The 19002-nt window shown below is 46.6% G+C and overlaps 1 protein-coding gene across 2 annotated transcripts in view; it reads right to left on the reverse strand.

Annotated features, from left to right (window-relative positions):
• Window positions 1-19002, reverse strand: part of TTC34 (tetratricopeptide repeat domain 34) — a 56693-nt gene that overhangs the window by 12597 nt on the left and 25094 nt on the right. For both annotated transcript variants that reach the window (XM_048825022.2, XM_075121001.1), the window contains exons 6-7: window positions 13854-14124; window positions 12581-12795 (exon numbers count right to left, since the gene is read on the reverse strand). In XM_048825022.2, coding sequence (XP_048680979.2) covers window positions 12581-12795; window positions 13854-14124 — 486 coding nt within the window. The remainder of the gene's footprint in view (window positions 1-12580; window positions 12796-13853; window positions 14125-19002) is intronic.

Genomic DNA, 19002 nt, shown 5'->3' on the forward strand with positions numbered 1-19002 from the left:
GGAGGGGCGACTGACGACACGGCTTACAGGGTTGGCTTCAGGGAGCTAAAATCAACAAAGGGGGTGTCTTTATATCAAGGATTATTTCAGGCAGGACTTCACGGAGGGTTCCAATAAGAAATGGTGCACCTAAGTTATCGTTCTTATTGGAACAAGGAGGTTAGCCTGGCCTCTGATTGATACATGGCTAGATTTATCTCGCTGCACCTTCTCTGTGAGTGACTGCAATGTGACCTAGAGGAATGAGTCCCCTAGACAGGGGAGGAGGCAAATGAGTACAAAACAAATCTGGTCTATTTCTTTTTTTGACCCACTCCATCTATCTTTTACATCTTTGGCTGGCAGCAGATGGTGCAGAAGGACTGCATGCCATCCACATCTCATGGCTGCTCGGCAGAAGATGGTACAGTACGACTGCTAGCCATCCTCATCTCTTGCCTGCCTGGCAGAAGATGGTACAATACGACTACTAGCAATCCTCATCTCTTGCCTGCCTGGCAGAAGATGGTACAGTACGACTGCTAGCAGTCCGTATCGCCTGCCCGCTCACCATAAGACGGTTCAATAGGACTGACTGCAGGACTAAAGAGAATGACCTGGTCAAGTCACTCCAAATTTAGTCCCTGCGCCCATGTCTGCCCAGGCGCTCCCAGCCGACGTGGCCAGGAGCACCTCGGACACGACGAGGACGACTACCAGTCGTATTGCACTGTCTGCTGCCAGAAGGCAATGGGTTGCTGCTACTGTGCAGCAAAGCCGTACCACGTCTGCCAGCACCCAGGAGACATAGGGTGACGGTTACCTGAGTGGGCTCCATGCTTGCCGTGGTATGGCGTCTGCACAGGTAACTCAGGAAAAAAGGCACGAAACGATTGTCTGCCCTTGCTTTCACGGAGGGAGGGAGGGAACGGGGGCCTGACGATATGTACCCAGAACCACCCGCGACAATGTTTTAGCCCCATCAGAGTGCTCCATTGTGGCTGCTCTGGACAGCACTCTCAGATGCCCGATTGTTTGCCGTTGCTCTGATGCCGGGAGGGGCAACTGAGGACACGGCTTACAGGGTTGGCTTCAGGGAGCTAAAATCAACAAAGGGGGTGTCTTTACATCTAGGAGTATTTCAGGCAGGACTTCATGGAGGGTTCCAATAAGAAATGGTGCACCTAAGTTATCGTTCTTATTGGAACAAGAAGGTTAGCCTGGCCTCTGATTGATACATGGCTAGATTTACCTCGCTGCACCCTCTCTGTGAGTGACTGCAGTGTGATCTAGAAGAATGAGTCCCCTAGACAGGGGATGGGGGGAAGCAAATGAGTACAAAACAAATCTGGTCTATTTCTTGTTTTGATCCACTCCATCTATCTTTTACATCTTTGGCTGGCAGCAGACGGTGCAGAAGGACTGCATTCCATTCACATTTCATGGCTGCTCGGCAGAAGATGGTACAGTACGACTGCTAGCAGTCCGTATCGCCTGCCCGCTCACCATAAGACGGTTCAATAGGACTGACTGCAGGACTAAAGAGAATGACCTGGTCAAGTCACTCCAAATTTAGTCCCTGCGCTCATGTCTGCCCAGGCGCTCCCACCCGACGTGGCCAGGAGCACCTCGGACATGACGATGACAGCTACCAGTCGTACTGTACCATCTGCTGCCACAAGGCAAGGGTTTGCTGCTACTGTGTAGCAATGCCGTACCGCGTCTGCCAGCACCCAGGAGACATAGGGTGACGGTTACCTGAGCGGGCTCCATGCTTGCCGTGGTATGGCGTCTGCACAGGTAACTCAGGAAAAAAGGCGCGAAACGATTGTCTGCCCTTGCTTTCACAGAGGGAGGGAGGGAACGGGGGCCTGACGATATGTACCCAGAACCACCCGCGACAATGTTTTAGCCCCATCAGGCATTGGGATCTCAACCCAGAATTCCAATGGGCAGCGGAGACTGCGGGAACTGTGGGATAGCTACCCACAGTGCAACGCTCCGGAAGTCGACTCTAGCCTCGGTACTGTGGAAGCGCTCCGCCGAGTTAATGCACTTAATGCACTTAGAGCATTTTCTGTGGGGACACACACACTCAAATATATAAAACCGATTTCTAAAAAACCGACTTCTATAAATTCGACCTTATTCCGTAGTGTAGACATACCCTTAGCCCATATTTAACTTTATGCACCTGCTTAAATCCCTTTGGTTTCAAGGTGCTTAAAATTAAGCATGTGCTTAGGTACTTTCCTGAATTGAGGTGTTAGGGAAAAAGGACGTAACAAATGCTGGGCTTCCTTATTCTCTTCCAGCAGCTTTAAGCATTTTTTTTATTACTTGGTGTGAATTCTAGTGCCAGTGAAAGTCTTTTGACTAACAGCTGTGGAGATTGGAGTCCTCTACTCAACCATAGTATAGATACAGCATAAGCAAGCTTGCCTCCCACCAGACATTTACCCACTTCTAGGGTAGATTTTTTTTTCTCCAAAAATTCACTTCTATGGAAAGGGCCAGGACAGGGCCTATTAAGAAGGCTTATTTAGGACTTCCGTAGTCTGTGAGCCCTGTACTGGCCCTCTGAATTTCACCCCCAGTGCATGGTTTTTTTTGAGGACACTGCCAGTTGTGACAGTGATTTTATGTCACACTGACATGGTTCAACCAGGAACTGGGTTGAAACCCCACCGCCTCATTTCACACAGGTTACTGCATGGGCACTATATGAGCATAACTTCCAATCATTGCCAGCCCGAGCTGGATTAGAACTGGTTATTACTCAATGAACCCACTTAGAAGATACATCAACATCAGTGGTCAAATCTGAGAGCCTGAAAATACTACTTTTCCTGACATGGAACAACTCTCTGCACCTAATGGTCTAGGCAGTACTCAAGGCCAGTCATTCCTACATTAAAAATGTGGAATTCTATTTATGACCATGCTCATCAACACTGAGACTCACACGCCTGCACCTAGAAATGCATGACTCGGGGCCAGATCCTCAGCTGGTGTAAATCAGCGGTGCTCCATTGACTTCAATGGATCTGGCCCTAAAGGTGCCAGGTGGTTTATCCGAAAACACGTCAGACCTCTGTTTGCCTATACTATTTACAGGTCACCAAATGTAATTTATATTTAGAGCTGTTTTGAAAGCAACTATCCAATATACTGGGATTTTCTTAGGGTATGTCTACACTACGGAATAAGGTCGAATTTATAGAAGTCGTTTTTTTAGAAATCGGTTTTATATATTCGAGTGTGTGTGTCCCCACAGAAAATGCTCTAAGTGCATTAAGTGCATTAACTCGGCGGAGTGCTTCCACAGTACCGAGGCTAGAGTCGACTTCCGGAGCATTGCACTGTGGATAGCTATCCCACAGTTCCCGCAGTCTCCGCTGCCCATTGGAATTCTGGGTTGAGATCCCAATGCCTGATGGGGCTAAAACATTGTCGTGGGTGGTTCTGGGTACATATCGTCAGGCCCCCGTTCCCTCCCTCCCTCCATGAAAGCAAGGGCAGACAATCGTTTCGAGCCTTTTTTCCTGAGTTATCTGTGCAGATGCCATACCACGGCAAGCATGGAGCCCGCTCAGGTAACTGTCACCCTATGTCTCCTGGGTGCTGGCAGACGCGGTACGGCATTGCTACACAGTAGCAGCAACCCCTTGCCTTGTGGCAGCAGATGGTACAGTACGACTGGTAGCCGTCATCGTCATGTCCGAGGTGCTCCTGGCCACGTCGGGTGGGAGCGCCTGGGCAGACATGAGCGCAGGGACTAAATTTAGAGTGACTTGACCAGGTCATTCTCTTTAGTCCTGCAGTCAGTCCTATTGAACCGTCTTATGGTGAGCAGGCAGGTGATACGGATTGCTAGCAGTCGTACTGTACCATCTTCTGCCGGGCAGGCAAGAGATGAGGATGGCTAGCAGTCGTACTGTACCATCTTCTGCCGAGCAGCCATGAGATGTGGATGGCATGCAGTCCTTCTGCACCGTCTGCTGCCAGCCAAAGATGTAAAAGATAGATGGAGTGGATCAAAACAAGAAATAGACCAGATTTGTTCTGTATTCATTTGCTTCCCCCCATCCCCTGTCTAGGGGACTCATTCTTCTAGGTCACACTGCAGTCACTCACAGAGAAGGTGCAGCGAGGTAAATCTAGCTATGTATCAATCAGAGGCCAGGCTAACCTCCTTGTTCCAATAAGAACAATAACTTAGGTGCACCATTTCTTATTGGAACCCTCCGTGAAATCCTGCCTCAAATACTCCTTGATGTAAAGACACCCCCTTTGTTGATTTTAGCTCCCTGAAGCCAACCCTGTAAGCCGTGTCCTCAGTCGCCCCTCCCTGCGTCAGAGCAAAGGCAAACAATCGTGCATCTGAGAGTGCTGTCCAGAGCAGTCACAATGGAGCACTCTGATGGGGCTAAAACATTGTCGCAGGTGGTTATGGGTACATATCATCAGGCCCCCATTCCCTCCCTCCCTCCATGAAAGCAAGGGCAGAGAATCGTTTCGTGCCTTTTTTCCTGAGTTACCTGTGCAGACGCCATACCACGGCAAGCATGGAGCCCGCTCAGGTAACTGTCACCCTATGTCTCCTGGGTGCTGGCAGACGCGGTACGGCTTTGCTACACAGTAGCAGGAACCCATTGCCTTCTGGCAGCAGACGGTGCAGTACGACTGGTAGCCGTCCTCGTTGTGTCCGAGGTGCTCCTGGCCACGTCGGCTGGGAGCGCCTGGGCAGACATGGGCGCAGGGACTAAATTTGGAGTGACTTGACCAGGTCATTCTCTTTAGTCCTGCAGTCAGTCCTATTGAACCGTCTTATGGTGAGCAGGCAGGCGATACGGATTGCTAGCAGTCGTACTGTACCATCTTCTGCCGGGCAGGCAAGAGATGAGGATTGCTAGTAGTCGTATTGTACCATCTTCTGCCAGGCAGGCAAGAGATGAGGATGGCTAGCAGTCGTACTGTACCATCTTCTGCCGAGCAGCCATGAAATGTGGATGGCATGCAGTCCTTCTGTACTGTCTGCTGCCAGCCAAAGATGTAAAAGATAGATGGAGTGGATAAAAACAAGAAATAGACCAGATTTGTTTTGTACTCATTTGCCTCCTCCCCTGTCTAGGGGACTCATTCCTCTGGGTCACACTGCAGTCACTCACAGAGAAGGTGCAGCGAGGTAAATCTAGCCATGTATCAATCAGAGGCCAGGCTAACCTCCTTGTTCCAATAAGAACAATAACTTAGGTGCACCATTTCTTATTGGAACCCTCCGTGAAGTCCTGCCTGAAATAATCCTTGATGTAAAGACACCCCCTTTGTTGATTTTAGCTCCCTGAAGCCAACCCTATAAGCCGTGTCGTCAGTCGCCCCTCTCTCCATCAGAGCAACGGCAGACAATCGTTCCGCGCCTTTTTTCTGTGCGGACGCCATACCAAGGCAAGCATGGAGGCCGCTCAGCTCACTTTGGCAATTAGGAGCACATTAAACACCACATGCATTATCCAGCAGTATATGCAGCACCAGAACCTGGCAAAGCGATACCGGGCGAGGAGGCGACGTCTGCGCGGTCACGTGAGTGATCAGGACATGGACACAGATTTCTCTGAAAGCATGGGCCCTGCCAGTACATGCATCATGGTGCTAATGGGGCAGGTTCATGCTGTGGAACGCCGATTCTGGGCTCGGGAAACAAGCACAGACTGGTGGGACCGCATAGTGTTGCAGGTCTGGGACAATTCCCAGTGACTGCGAAACTTTCGCATGCGTAAGGGCACTTTCATGGAACTTTGTGACTTGCTTTCCCCTGCCCTGAGGCGCATGAATACCAAGATGAGAGCAGCCCTCACAGTTGAGAAGCGAGTGGCGATAGCCCTGTGGAAGCTTGCAATGCCAGACAGCTACCGGTCAGTTGGGAATCAATTTGGAGTGGGCAAATCTACTGTGGGGGCTGCTGTGATGCAAGTAGCCCACGCAATCAAAGATCTGCTGATATCAAGGGTAGTGACCCTGGGAAATGTGCAGGTCATAGTGGATGGCTTTGCTGCAATGGGATTCCCTAACTGTGGTGGGGCTATAGACGGAACCCATATCCCTATCTTGGCACCGGAGCACCAAGCCGCCGAGTACATAAACCGCAAGGGGTACTTTTCGATAGTGCTGCAAGCTCTGGTGGATCACAAGGGACGTTTCACCAACATTAACATGGGATGGCCGGGAAAGGTACATGACGCTCACATCTTCAGGAACTCTGGTCTGTGTCAAAAGCTGCAGGAAGGGACTTTATTCCCAGACCAGAAAATAACTGCTGGGGATGTTGAAATGCCTATATGTATCCTTGGGGACCCAGCCTACCCCTTAATGCCATGGCTCATGAAGCCGTACACAGGCAGCCTGGACAGTAGTCAGGAGCTGTTCAACTACAGGCTGAGCAAGTGCAGAATGGTGGTAGAATGTGCATTTGGACGTTTAAAGGCGCGCTGGCGCAGTTTACTGACTCGTTTAGACCTCAGCGAAACCAATATTCCCACTGTTATTACTGCTTGCTGTGTGCTCCACAATATCTGTGAGAGTAAGGGGGAGACGTTTATGGCGGGGTGGGAGGTTGAGGCAAATCGCCTAGCTGCTGGTTACACGCAGCCAGACACCAGGGCGGTTAGAAGAGCACAGGAGGGCGTGGTACGCATCAGAGAAGCTTTGAAAACCAGTTTAATGACTGGCCAGGCTACGGTGTGAAAGTTCTGTTTGTTTCTCCTTGATGAAACCCCCCGCCCCTTGGTTCACTCTACTTCCCTGTAAGCTAACCACCCGCCCCTCCTCCCTTCAATCACCGCTTGCAGAGGCAATAAAGTCATTGTTGCTTCACATTCATGCATTCTTTATTCATTCATCACACAAATAGGGGGATGACTACCAAGGTAGCCCAGGAGGGGTGGTGGAGGAGGGAAGGAAAATGCCGCACAGCACTTTAAAAGTTTACAACTTTAAAATTTATTGAATGACAGCCTTCTTTTTTTGGGGCAATCCTCTGTGGTGGAGTGGCTGGTTGGCCGGAGGCCCCCCCACCGCGTTCTTGGGCGTCTGGGTGTGGAGGCTATGGAACTTGGGGAGGAGGGCGGTTGGTTACAGAGGGGCTGCAGTGGCAGTCTGTGCTCCAGCTGCCTTTGCTGCAGCTCAACCATACACTGGAGCATACTGGTTTGGTCCTGCAGCAGCCTCAGCATTGAATCCTGCCTCCTCTCATCACGCTGCCGCCACATTTGAGCTTCAGCCCTGTCTTCAGCCCGCCACTTACTCTCTTCAGCCCGCCACCTCTCCTCCCGGTCATTTTGTGCTTTCCTGCACTCTGACATTATTTGCCTCCACGCATTCGTCTGTGCTCTGTCAGTGTGGGAGGACAGCATGAGCTCGGAGAACATTTCATCGCGAGTACGTTTTTTCTTTCTTTCTAAGCTTCACTAGCCTCTGGGAAGGAGAAGATCTTGTGATCATTGAAACACATGCAGCTGGTGGAGAAAAAAAAAGGGACAGCGGTATTTAAAAAGACACATTTTATAAAACAGTGGCTACACTCTTTCAGGGTAAACCTTGCTGTTAACATTACATACATAGCACATGTGCTTTCGTTACAAGGTCGCATTTTGCCTCCCCCCACCACGTGGCTACCCCCTCAACCCTCCCCCTCCCCATGGCTAACAGCGGGGAACATTTCTGTTTAGCCAAAGGCAAACAGCCCAGCAGGAATGGGCTCCTCTGAGTGTCCCCTGAAGAAAAACACTCTATTTCAACCAGGTGACCATGAATTATATCTCACTCTCCTGAGGATAACACAGAGAGATAAAGAACGGATGTTGTTTGAATGCCAGCAAACATACACTGCAATGCTTTGTTCTACAATGATTCCCGAGTACGTGTTACTGGCCTGGAGTGGTAAAGTGTCCTACCATGAAGGATGCAATAAGGCTGCCCTCCCCAGAAACCTTTTGCAAAGGCTTTGGGAGTACATCCAGGAGAACCGCGAATGCCAGGGCAAAGTAATCCTTTCACATGCTTGCATTTAAACCGTGTATAGTATTTTAAAAGATACACTCACCAGAGGTCCCTTCTCCGCCTGCTGGGTCGAGGAGGCAGCCTTGGGTGGGTTCGGGGGGTACTGGCTCCAGGTCCAGGGTGAGAAACAGTTCCTGGCTGTCGGGAAAACCGGTTTCTCCGCTTGCTTGCTGTGGGCTATCTACAACCTCCTCCTCATCATCATCTTCTTCGTCCCCAAAACCTGCTTCCGTATTGCCTCCATCTCCATTGAAGGAGTCAAACAACACAGCTGGGATAGTGGTGGCTGAACCCCCTAAAATGGCATGCAGCTCATCATAGAAGCTGCATGTTTGGGGCTCTGACCCAGAGCGGCTGTTCGCCTCTCTGGTTTTCTGGTAGGCTTGCCTCAGCTCCTTCAGTTTCACGCGGCACTGCTTCGGGTCCCTGTTATGGCCTCTGTCCTTCATGCCCTGGGAGATTTTCACAAAGGTTTTGGCTTATTTCAAAAACTGGAACGGAGTTCTGATAGCACGGATTCCTCTCCCCAAACAGCGATCAGATCCCGTACCTCCCGTTCGGTCCATGCTGGAGCTCTTTTGCGATTCTGGGACTCCATCATGGTCACCTGTGCTGATGAGCTCTGCATGGTCACCTGCAGCTTTCCACGCTGGCCAAACAGGAAATGAGATTCAAAAGTTCGCGGTTCTTTTCCTGTCTACCTGGCCAGTGCATCTGAGTTGAGAGTGCTGTCCAGAGCGGTCACAATGGAGCACTCTGGGATAGCTCCCGGAGGCCAATACCATCGAATTGTGTCCACAGTACCCCAAATTCGAGCCGGCAACGTCGATTTAACCGCTAATCCACTTGTCAGGGGTGGAGTAAGGAAATCTATTTTAAGAGCCCTTTAAGTCGAAATAAAGGGCTTCATTGTGTGGACGGGTGCAGGTTTACATCGATTTAATGCTGCTAAATTCTACCTAAAGTCCTAGTGTAGACCAGGGCTTAGCTGCCAGATTTTAACAGAAGGTCAAGATAGAACCAGGAACCAAAAAAGCCCACAGCTTTATGTCAGGAGCATCCTAACACAACAGAATTTTTCCTGTGAGTGCTAGATCACATTGCCCTAAAAAGCACAGGGCATTTCTTTGAAATACATGTTTGTACATTTAATAGACAATGCTCCACCCTTTTAAGGATAAATATTTTCTCAGTGACAGAGAAACCACCTGTGCACATTTCTGTTGCTGTCGTGAAGACCTTTTCCAGTTAGCGCCAATCTTTATTGACTAACTTTGCATTGAACTTTGTCGAGCAGGAGTCAGGTTAAGCTCAATACAGCAGAGGCAGCTCCGATTGTTAAGTAAGTTTCTGCTTTGACTCCTTCAGACAGAAAGCAGGGATCTCTGACATTGCTGGATCTAAACAAGCTGGTTGTTGGGAAATTATGGATTACTCCCCTCAACCAAACTCACAGGAAGAGTTTCTGAGAACTAAATTATACTATTCTGTTTCCACTACTGGAATAAACATGGTGATCATGATCTTGCGAGCTGCCTAGTCACTAGTTTATTATAAAGGAATGGTAGAGGGCCCATTTGAATGTACAGTACAGATGAAACACACTAATTAGCAGCCCAGTTTGTACAGCTGCTTCTGAACAAAGACACTTATAAAGCAACTACAGAAAGGGAGTGCAGAAAAAACCATGGAAAGCAGGCTTAACTTTGCTTTACAGCAAGTTGCTTTGCAGTCAAGAAACATCTTTCTTTTTTCGCATCACCAACATGACCTCAACTGTTTAAATGTTTGCATCAGGAAAAATTAGGGTGAGAGGAGACTGTCAACTCCATATGCAGATAATAACAATCTGAAAGAGGACAGAAGCATAAGGCTTTAGTAGAGATTTTCAAAGCAGTTTGGGGCTTTGAATTTCAACAGGACGTATGTGTCTAAATCCCCTAGGTTTCTTTGAAAACCAAATCAAAACCTTTGTTTTCCCAAATGACTAGCACTGCTCCCAAAGCCAATTTTGAGTTTTCCTGCACACAATAGTGTGTGGAATGGGCCAGCATGCTGCCTAACACTGAGGGCCAGTTTCAGATGTTGCTGGAATCGCACCAGCTCACAATGGGGCTCCATTGGGCCCTGAAAGTATTTCTGCGGGGATGCAGTTGCAAATAGCCCAGGGGAAAAACCAACAGCTGGCAACCAGCAATAAATGTTTAACCTCTGACATCAGAAATTGCAGGGTCGGACACAGCAAGCTCCTTTTCTCTGACCTTCTGGAGTCAAAACAATCTTTCAGTCTCTTAGGCGCAAGTGACCTTTCTGCTATTTTCAGACTCCTCAGCACCCGGATTCCTTGACTGTAAATACCCTTTGTAGTGGGAGGGTTTTATTATTTGTAATTCCTTTGCTTTTTAAGTTTTTAATAAGGGCTTCTCTTCTGACAAGTGTCAGGAGAGCTCTTTTCTCCACCCTTTCTCATGCAGATAGCTTTTAATTTGTTTTTAACTTGTTGGACCAGACTCCAGGATAACAACGACATATTTAACACCCTTTGTCCCCCCAAACACTTCAGAATCAATGTGTGCAGTATGAGTAGTTAGAGCAGGTATTGGGGGAATCAGGACTCCTCAGTTCTATTTCCAGCTCTGCTACTGATTCACTTTGTGACCTTGGGTGACTCACTGAATAGTTCTATGTCTCAGTTTCCCACTTTATAAACTGGAGATAACAATGGAACCAACCCCACCAGGGGTTTAATTAGGATGAACTGATTCATCTTTGTAAAGCACTTTGAGGTCCTCTTTTACTTATTTTTGCACAAAGTGTGTTCAATAGTTTCTGTGCTTTTACCAAGAACTCCCTTACACACACAGGTACTTAAATTACCATGTGTGCCCAACAAGGGTTTACAGGTAAAACACCTGGAAAACAGCCCAGTGGGGATTTCAATCACTGAACCATCTGGGGGTGCTTAATTCACAAGTTTTATTCTGGGCTAATCACTAATAAAAATAATTGCAGCAAGTAACCCTTCTGCAGTCAAGACAAGTGTTCTGTGGAAAGACCTCGAAGTGGCTGAGGTCCAAATGTGCACCCAGTTCCTCTGTCCGTGAGATTACAAACAAAATATTAAGAGAGTCTTGTTTTATTTTTAATACTCCTATCAACTTGCTTCTTTGAAACCAGCCCAGCTGCCTCATCTCTGGCAGGGGAGAGGAATATTTCAGATTAAATCAGCCCCTGGCAAAGGTTTCGTTCTGACCCATTGCCAAAGCTGCCCACAAAAGGCAGAAAAAAGCTTCTCTCCCGCTTCTGAAGATTTCATTATCTGTAGCACCACTGAGTGCCCCAAAAGTCAGGCTGGTTTAAACGGTGCAAAAAGTACATTTTTCTTAACAGCAACTCGAAGGAACTCCTGTGCTTTCAAAGCAGTGAGCAGGGATATAGCGGTGAGACTCCCATGCAGACAGAGTGACCTGGCCACTTGGGGAATTCAGCTCTAAACCTTATCTTCACTGACAGGCACCTGCTCTTGGGTCTCCACAGAAACACTTGATTGCACATTTATCTTCTTTATATTGTTGATGGTTGCAAATTACTTCTAATATCTCCTAGCTCTTCCCCCAGCAGAGTGAACATTGCATGTGATCCAGAGGAGAGAGGCTTTTTTCATGGTAATGGAGTGTATCTAGGGACTGGTAAATTAATACTTGTTTACTTATGTCCTCCTGCTGGTTCACTAAAATACATACAAGTACTCCCCTCAAGATGCATTTAGAGTATCAGTGTGTTGCTTGTTTTATAACCCAGGAGAAAGCATAACAATATAGCTTCCCACCAGAGCACACGCAAACCACAGTCCACAAATTGAATAAAAGGAAGCAAACTGATTCTGATTAGGAAGGAGCATTCTCAGAACACAGAGCTTCTGGGTAATTGGAATTGCAGATGCTCAAGTGAATATTAGTACTGCTCATCATCAGACTGACCTTCTCCTGGTTTATCACTTTTCAGAATAAGTGATGCCCTGATGCATGCAATACCTTGGGCAATGGTCTTGTTAAATTTCTATCTATTGGTCCATTTCACCCTTCCACCCACATGGCCCTTGTCACCATAGTATTTGAACTAAATAGGGTCAGGGTTGGTCAACACTTGGAGTGGAGACTTCCAAGGACGGTGACTTGGAATGGTGCAGGAGGTGGCGCTGGTGACTCAGTAGAGACCGAATCAGGATCACTGATTATACTCAAGTAATAACAACAGTCATTGGGTTCCAACTGAGACGCAATCTCCCCTCCAGAATCAAGAAGGAGGAGGAGGAGGAAGGCAACTATTCATGCCTCCGTTATTTAACCCCCTCTCACGCCTCTGCAATCTTGGAGTTCTGCAAATCACAGGGGCCAGTGCTAATTAACAAAAAAAGTCCATATGTTACCCACCATGCTGAGCCTAATTTTGTCTCTTTCCCAAGCCATAAGCAGGCTGCACAAGGCTCCCAAAGCAGATTTGTTTATTGTGGCTTTAGAGGAGGCCTCAAAGAAAGATGTACCTGAGAGAGGTTCTGTCGTTGCTTAGCGTCTAAAAAGTTCAAGAGGAATCCCAGCTCCCCGTGGCCTTTCTCAGCTAAAGTGCTCAAGGAGCGAGCAGCCGGCAGCATGTTTCTCCTCTTCAGTTGCAGCACAGCAAGTCGAGCATTGGCAGATTTGTCGGCTATAGCCTGGCCAAATGACTCCTGAAGATGTAGAAGGGCATCCTCATACCTCCCTGTTGGTCAATACCAATAAAGTGACTAAATATCATAAACCCAATCCAGAAAGATACACCAAGGAAACCTACAACAGTTATATCAGTGTTACAGCCAAATCACTCTATTGTTCTAATATGGCACTGAAGGTATTGATTTTCACCTTCTACTTGCAATAATCAACTTTTAGACTATGGCAACAGATGTTAAGCATTTGGAGTTCTTTTGTAAGTTAATTGGTTACTATGGAACAACTAACTGAGAATCTGTAACCACGTCTGATTGTCTTGGGTCTTCTAAACATTTCCTTTGTTTTCATCAGTATAAAAAAATGTGACTTTCTCAACCAGTTCACTGTGACTCACTATGATCTGACTATGATCATGCCAGCTCTAACCTGTTAAGCTTTGGGACTGAAAGGGACCAGGTCTCATCTATGTTCAACACTGAGCACCACACTGGCACTAGTCAGATGTTACATAATCCCTCCTTTTGGTGCAGAACTCAACTCAGCTTTAACTATGGAGCTGTCACTGGCCCCTCCATAGAAGTAAATACCAATGAGCCTGTTCAGTAGTTAGGTTGGGAGGTCCCAAAAGAAGGGCCCTGTCTGAAGTGTAGCTGGTGATGGCTTCTGGGTCAGCACCGGTGATGACCTTGCACGGTGATAATAGGCACCATTCCCATTCCAGTGCTCTCTTGGAAGAAACATAACACTGAGGTCATGACCAATGAAGATTTCATAGCCTTTTCCCAAGAGGTGGGATGTTAGCCTCAATGTCCAGTCCCATTCTAGTCCCATTGAGTTATCACCTTCTGCCTCCTTACATTCACCTGCTGTTCCAGGGCGATGAAATATTCTGACATTTCTCTCCTAAACAGTTGTATAGTGTGGCTGCGTAACACTTGCTGTCTTCTATCCCAAGAATCTCGACATTCCCCACAGTAGGCTAAGTGATTCCTGCATGCAGCATATCTAAAGTACTTTGGGGGTACATGGGGCTGCATAGTATCATGGTATCAATAACTGAATTCTTACAGTTAAAATGATGTACTGTACAGGAGGAAAAGAACTTACCAACTGCAATTAAGATGTCTGTATATAAGATGTGACATCTTGCTTCCTTGCTGTTAATTTTGATTAAAGATCCACCAATCACAATGAGATCCTTGAGAGTCTCTTCCTTTGGAAGGTCCTTATCGGCAACAAGTTCGGTTAACACAGTCCTGCAGTGGTCAAGTAGCCACTGAGTGATGAGCACTTGGGCTTCATGCTTTAAGGATAGGATCTCTGGGATTACCACTGCTGCATCCTCTTTGAGGGCTGAAGTCAAATCCTGCACTGCCTCCTACATGGAAAACAAGAGCTAATAATAATAATAATAACAATATAATAATGTGTTAATAATTTGCCACTCTCGAGTGACTTCTATTCCCAAATCTGACACTGGCATACTGTGGGATCTTGGGCAAGCTGCTTAGCCTTATTGGGCCTCAATTTCCCCATCTGCAATACTGGGATCATACTATTATTAACCTCATGGAGGGTTCTCAGATTCGATGAACTACTGCTTGTAAAGTGCTTTGAGATCTTCAGATGTGAGGTGCAAGAGAAGGACAAAATGTTATTTCTGAGAAAGGAATAAGCTACATAATCAGAGTCCTAATTTTGCAGTAAAGAGATAGAAGGAATAGAAGTTCTTACTAGTGACCTGCTGAGCTGCTATTTAAATGGAGCCATCAGTAGTGTGGACTTTGGGTATGTCTACACTACAACTGAGTATCTCCCCCATCACTAGCATATGTCTATCTAGCACTAGACAGGTTCAAGCTAGCACACTAGAAATAACAGTGTGGATGTTCCAGCTTGGAGTCTCAAGCCTAGGGGTGAAGGGGTAAGTCTGCAGTGTAGACATACCCTTAGTGTCTGACATTCTGCTGTGTCCAGGCGGCCTGATAGGGTATGTGCATGTGAAAGAACCAGCTAAAATACCTCACCACGGTGTTCAATGCCATTCAATGGGTCAGCACATTGATCCAATGGCAGTCAAGCCCACCAGCTTTAAAGGTCTTCTTCACCTTGCTCACACTTTGGGTAGACAAGGAGAGAGGAGGAAATACAGCATAACTGTGCGAGTCAGATGGGTGTCTGATGACCCCCGGATTCATTAGAATTCCAGTCCTGGTAGATTCTCTCTCTGTGTGTCTCCCAACCAACCAGACACCCCCCACCACCATGGCTAGGAGAGATATAGTAGAGGACAAAGGGAATGAGAAGCAAGGAGCTTATTCCTCTGGTAGGCTGGAATAGATTGTTCCTCCACCATGCAGTCCATTAGAAAAACACTGTTTGAAAAGTTTTAATTAGATTGAACAAGACCATTACAGGTCACTTTTATGCTCCCTTAAAATTTTTTTCCAAAGCCAAAATGGTATTTAATTAAAGCTTTTTAAATTAGTTTGTAAACCAAAGAAACAAATGTCTTCCATTTCAATCAACCATTCAATATGTAATCTGACTTGCAAAATTAAAGCCTATTGCTTATTGTGATGTGCCTGCTATCTTGAAAAGCAAGCAAGCAAGCAATCATGGGACTATCATTAGACAACCAGTGGGGGCCTTTTATGTGGAATATTTTGCATTTAAAGGCCAATTAATAACAACATTTTCTATATCAATTCTGGTTAACAGTTCATAAAGAGTTTTTTTGAAATCACCTTCATAACGGTCTCCTTTGGTAGGGTCTGGGAGGGAGTATTTCTCCTATCACCTCTACGCTGTCCTTAACACATTCATGGAATCTGTCTGTAAACGTAACCTAGCTCTGTTAGTCCCAGAACAGAGAATGTCCAGAGTGCTACGTAACGGTACTGGTCCATCCATTGAGCGGTGGGAATGTTGCAAGGTGATTCATGCAAGGGACTTGGGAGCTAGGACATTTGGGTTCAAGTTTGGGCCATCACTCACTATCTAATATTGTTATCAAGTCATGTATTTGCTCTGTGCCTCAGTTTATCCCTTTTGGTATACCAGTAATATCTGTCTACCCCACAGGGTTGTTCTGAGGCTTACTAATGTTTTGTCTACACTGAAATAAAAAAACCTATGGCTCCGAGTCTCACACCTCAGGTCAGCTGACTTGGGCTTGTGGGGCTCCGGCTACAGGGCTATCCAATTGCAGTGCAGATGCTCTGGCTGGAGCCTGGGCTCTGAGACCTTCCTCCCTTGCAGGGTCTCAGAACCTGGGCTCCAGCCCAAGTCCAAACATATACAATTTTATAGCCCTGCAGCTGAAGCCCCGTGAGCCTAAGTCAGCTGATCCGGGCCAGCCATGACAGTGCCGCGGGGCTTTTAACTCAGTGTAGACGTGCCTTTAATGTTTGCTAAGGGCTCTAAGAATGCAAAGTATTGCTGCCTCTTCTTCTGCCTCAGGAACTGACTGCGATCAGAGTCTGAGGCAGACAGGAAACTCAGCTGCTGCTGACCCAGCTCCCTCTCCAAGATCCTCTTCTGCAGAACCTTGACTGATTACAAACTAACAGCAACATAGCATGTCTTCCCAAGACTGACCATTTGCTCGCACGCTAATAAAAAGAATTCGGAAGACCATGTGTAAGCACCATCGTGTGATGCCTGCCCTGACGGTATTATTCCAGCCACAAGTGGAGCTAATGCACTCTCCAGCTTTAACTAGATTCCTGATCTCCATGGCAATTGCACTTACAAGCACTGCTACACAGAATGTGCCTGTCCTTATCTGCGGTGGTTAATGTAGGAAGGCTGGGAATGATGTAGAAAGGGCAGTTCCATTTGGCAAGCTTAGCCACTTGCCCTACATTCTCTAGCACATTTTATTGAATAATTTCTGTGTAGTGTATTCATATCTGGCATAAGGGCTCATACCCAGAGCCTGGGAGAATCTTATACAGTATGGGTGAAATTCATTCCTGGATAGGAGGCTAGCACAGGACCTATACATCAGTTCAATTAATTAATTAAGTGGGGCACAGGTCTTGCGTGGGGCGTCTGCGTAGGGGTGACTTTTACCCTTTGAAATTTTCCTCTGTGCCTATCATTCTGCAAAGCTTTGCAAGCAGATGCAAAATCTGCTTCCACTGGCCTCGGCAGGTAAATAATGCTAGGCAAGCTGTTCTCTATGGCGGCAGGGTTCCCCTCTTATGAAACTGCTTGCGGGCTCAGAGCCTTAAAGTGTGGGCTCCTCAAGTGTGAGGCTTTTCCTCTTATCTGGCACCGAACATACACTCCTAGCTTTAATAATCGTAACACTATTTCTTGCCTAAATTGGAGATGAAATCCACTTGTTCCCCTGCCCCTGGTTTCCCTAATGTCCACGCAAGTGTTTTGCAAATTGGGTTTTAAAGGAGTTACAATGGTGCAGTGAAAATACCCATTTGCTGTTTTATACTCTGAACATTTGGGAAATGGCAGGCTTTTAACAAGCAGTTGAGATGACCACCCAATGGGCTATGAAACATCTTGCTGAAATTGAAAGCAGACCTTCCGAAGACCTTGAAGGGGAAAGCAGACAGCACATGGAGAATTGGAACAGATGGAGCTCAAAGCAGTACTGCGAGCTAGACAGCAAGTCCAGAGATTTGTTTCTGAAACTTTCTTATCTTAATGGCATCTTTTATTTTTTTTCTCTTTCCTCGGTCTCAAGTCCTTGACAAAATTAGTACACGCTGCATCAGGTCCAAGCTTTTATCCAGCAAAGGATCAGATTAGGCAGCTGGTTTTTATTATTTTCTCCAAGCTTTCTTTTACATGGACAAGCATATTCACTGTAACAAGCAAACAGCAATTCAGATTGCTGGATGCCTATCTCTGTACAGCCACAATTTGTATGGAAAGGGAGCATGATCTAGTGGTTTGAGCATGAGACTGAAAGTCAGGAGTTCTGGCATGGAGTCTCTTCCCTACTCTGCTGCTGACTTACTTAATGACCCTTGTGCAAATCACTTAACTTCTCTGGGAGTTGGTTTCCCCATTTGTAAAATGGGGATGATAAATACAGCCCTACCTCATGAAGGGAGTTGTGAGGGTTGGTTAATTAACCTCTGCGGAACACCTTGAGCTCCTGGGATTAAATGCTTTATAAATGCAAAGCATCATTACTATTTAATAGGGGTACTGGAGTGGGTCATGATAGAATTTCTAAATACTTAGGCTGGGACATAATCTGGCCCTATCACAGCCATGCAGGAGAGTAAGGGGGAGTAAAACATCTCCCCCGTTGGCCTCCCTAGATAGCCATGCTAGCACTCCCCATATCATGGCTGGGCCATAGGGATGAGGAGATAAAGGTGGGGCTGCCTTGAACTGTCTCTGAGCAGGTAGATGGGGAAAGGCTGAAGATAGTTGGAATGTTAGTTCCTTTGCCTCCATGTGCCAGGCAATGGAACTGGCTGGGCGTGGTGAGGAAGTCAGCTGCACCAGTAAAGCGGTGGTGCAAATGATTTCCCTGTGCGAGAAAAAGAGCATCAGGGAAGGAGCTGAGACTGAGTCACGTTTACTTCCCAGATCTCCTCCTGGGGTGCTGCAGATGTGCACGGCCCCTTGTCCAAAGCATTCAGCAAATGTGCAATCTCACCCTTCACAGCTACAGACCCCTGGGGTTAAAGGGACACAGCTGTAACAAAAATACTAATTACATGACTTTAAAATTTCTCACTAATAACCCCTTAGATTACTAACCCTAAAAGAGTGGTCAGATTCTAACTGACATCATTGTTTAACACCCAATTCTACAGAACTTACTGATGTGCCTAATTCTATGAACTTCTCAGCCTGGAAGGATGCTTCTGAATATAAATCACAAGAAATAAGCTTCATAAAGAGTCAGTAAATATTCATTTGAGGACTGCAGGTCTGTTTAGTTCCTATTTGCATTTCACTGCTGTTGCACAATGAAATTAAGATGACTCAATTTCACATTTGTTTATAAGATTCTAGTCAGTTTCACTTTCTAGTTCTGGCACTCTGAGGGTGGTGCAATTTTTGGGCTGCAAGTTTACAAGGGAATGTGTAATCTATTAAAATATTTTCACTGACTTTTTTTTTTTAAAGAAAACATACCAGTTGGCACTTTGTTCAAAAAAACCACTTACATTTTATTGAAATTTTTGAGTAAGACTGAAAAAGGTATAGTCACAAGCCATCAACAGTACAGTATTTTTAAAATATTCATCCGGAAGAGGGGCCAGTT

This window comes from Caretta caretta, chromosome 18 (genome assembly GCF_965140235.1).
Source record: "Caretta caretta isolate rCarCar2 chromosome 18, rCarCar1.hap1, whole genome shotgun sequence".
Classification (NCBI taxonomy): domain Eukaryota; kingdom Metazoa; phylum Chordata; order Testudines; family Cheloniidae; genus Caretta; species Caretta caretta.